The sequence below is a fragment of the Haematobia irritans genome, chromosome 4 (assembly GCF_050003625.1).
Source record: "Haematobia irritans isolate KBUSLIRL chromosome 4, ASM5000362v1, whole genome shotgun sequence".
Lineage (NCBI taxonomy): Eukaryota > Metazoa > Arthropoda > Insecta > Diptera > Muscidae > Haematobia > Haematobia irritans.
The window spans coordinates 28004581-28007236 of record NC_134400.1 but is presented as its reverse complement, the minus strand read 5'-3'; the positions used below and the strand labels follow the sequence as shown (position 1 = coordinate 28007236).

The window sequence follows — 2656 nt, the reverse complement described above, 5'->3', positions numbered from 1 at the left end:
CTTTAGACTTTCCTTACTTGTTTTCGTATACACTACTGCTGCTACCAAAATTTATCCCAAAAATGCATATTGAAACCACAACTAATGGGTCATTGGTTTGGAGGGTGGGGAAGAGAGGTTCGGGCAGAAGATAGAATTTCCAAAAGGATGATGATTTCTTCATCGCATTCGGGTAAAATGACAATCTCGCTGTCCTGTGCTATTTCGCATAATTTGAATTTATGATTTTCCAATATTTTAACAATAACTGTCACAGATACAAATTACATTTTACAGAAATTCCTTAAAATAACATGGAATGTTGGTTGGAATGCATATTTCACTGTAAGCATTTGACATCAATTCCACCATAAATTGGTATGACCACCATGCCATCGAAAATATTTAATTTATTTAATTCTATTGTCTCACATATGGAATGTATGAAGAGAACATATCAATAATTTATGAATTTCTTAATAAAAAGTAAGGAAAGTCTAAAGTCGGGCGGGGCCGACTATATTATACCCTGCACCACTTTGTAGATCTAAATTTTCGATACCATATCACATCCGTCAAATGTGTTGGGGACTATATATAAGAGGTTTGTCCCAAATACATACATTTAAATATCACTCGATTTGGACAGAATTTGATAGACTTACAAAATCTATAGATTCAAAATTTAAGTTGGCTAATGCACTAGGGTGGAACGCAATTTTAGTAAAAAAATGTGGGAAACATTTAAATCTGAAGCAATTTTGAGGAAACTTGGCAAAAGTTTATTTATGATTTATCGCTCGATATATATGTATTAGAAGTTTAGGAAAACTAGAGTCGTTTTTACAACTTTTCGACTAAGCAGTGGCTATTTAACAAAGAAAATGTTGGTATTTTGATCTTTCTTGTCGAAATCAGAAAAACATATATACTTCGCACAAAAGGCTTTTCTGAACGGCAACCAATCTGGGTTCAGGAAGGGCCACAGTACGACCACGATGATGGTGAATACCGTTGATAGTATAAGGAGGAATATGGATGAAGGGAGACGTGTTGCATTGATTAGCTTAGATTTTAGTAGAGCTTTCGACTCAATTAGTCATGAGGTGCTACTGAACAAGTTGTTTTCGAGGTACAAGTTTTCTTTCGGAGCATGTCGGTTGATTGAATCCTTTCTTACTGGGAGAACTCAATATATTTGGAACAATATTAGTTCTTCTTCTACACGAAGAGTACATAGAGGAGTTCCGCAGGGTTCCATTCTTGGACCTCTGCTATTTTCTATATACATGAATGATATTTTTGAAAATATTCACTTTATGGAACCTCACCTGTATGCAGACGATCTGCAGTTGATTGCAAGTGATAGAACAGCTCCAGGGTTTAATTTCAATGGTAACGTTAATACCGAATTGGATATAATAGGAGGATGGTGCAACCGAAATTTTATAACGTTGAACTCTGCGAAGTCGAAATGTATAACATTTAACACCGGCCGGGATAGGCAAATAAATTTCACTGTCAACAGCATTGCCATCCAGAATGTTACCTCTATTAAGGTCTTGGGATTTGTAATTGACGAGAAACTTAACTTTGACCAACATATTGGCATGGTTACGGCAAAAGTCACGTTTCTACTGCGTAAGGTATATAATACAGGTGCTTTTCTTCCTTTGAGCGTAAGGAAACATATTGCTAAGTCACTCTTGTTGTCGCATATAACATATGGTATTGAAGTATACTCGGGTACGAATTTGACTAATCTTACTCGACTAAGAACTTGTATGAATCGCATCGTTAGATATGTCTATAATCTAGGGATTTTTACACATATTTCGCCATTTTTAATTGAGTTTTTGGGTAATACATTTGAGAATTTCATTGATCTTAGGACAATACTGCTTTTTTATAGAATAATGAAGTTTAGAAGACCTCAGTACTTAGTGTCCTATTTTGAATTCGGCAGCTCACAGAGGACACGCTCTTTGATTGTTCCATCATTTCGCACTCTAGCTATGCAACGTTCGTTCCAAATTCGAGCTATACGAATCTGGAACAACCGTATAAATTATGAACACAGAGAGTTTTCGTGGTCATGTAGTAAATTCAAAGAACTTATAAACTCTTATCTCTAGCCCTATTTCTGAATCTCGCGTGCTAATCATTATTTAATAATACTTTAATATCATGTTCGTGTTCATATTTAAGTTTATTTAAAAATATATGTATATATATTTAAGACATAAAATGTAATTAAATAGAATTTGAATTATATTTTAATAGAAATTAGGATATTTGTAAGTCTCATGTTTTGTATGCTATGTAATCAATTTGCCGAATGAGGCTTCTGGATTATGAAAGTAAATAAATAAATGAAATAAATGAAATGAAATGAAGCTATATCTAAATCTGAACCGATTTCAATCAAATTTGGCACACATGACTATACTACCAATTGTACTCCTTGTGCAAAATTTCGAGCTAGTCGGGATAAAACTCTGGCTTCTGGGTCCATATAAGTGCATATCGGGCGAAAGATATATATGGGAGCTATATCTAAATCTGAATCGATTTCAACCACGCTAGCTACAATGCTAAATCTACTCCCTGTGCAAAATTTCAACCAAATTGGGCCAAAACTCTGGCTTTTAGGACCATATTAGCCCATATCGGGCGA

At 34.6% G+C, this 2656-nt stretch overlaps 1 protein-coding gene across 1 annotated transcript; it reads left to right on the top strand.

Annotated features, from left to right (window-relative positions):
• The first annotated feature begins 1268 nt into the window (after window positions 1-1268).
• LOC142235333 (uncharacterized) lies at window positions 1269-2321 on the top strand. Its single transcript, XM_075306589.1, has 2 exons — window positions 1269-2001; window positions 2263-2321. The coding sequence occupies exons 1-2, from the start codon at window positions 1269-1271 to the stop codon at window positions 2319-2321; spliced, it is 792 nt and encodes a 263-aa protein (XP_075162704.1).
• Window positions 2322-2656: the final 335 nt, after the last annotated feature.

Coding starts and splice junctions, on each gene's coding strand:
- LOC142235333 (XM_075306589.1), top strand. CDS start 1,269: ATGAATGATATTTTTGAAAATATTCACTTTATGGAACCTCACCTGTAT. Junction 2,002..2,262: donor TCGCACTCTAGCTATGCAAC/GTTCGTTCCAAA, acceptor ATATTTTAATAG/AAATTAGGATATTTGTAAGT.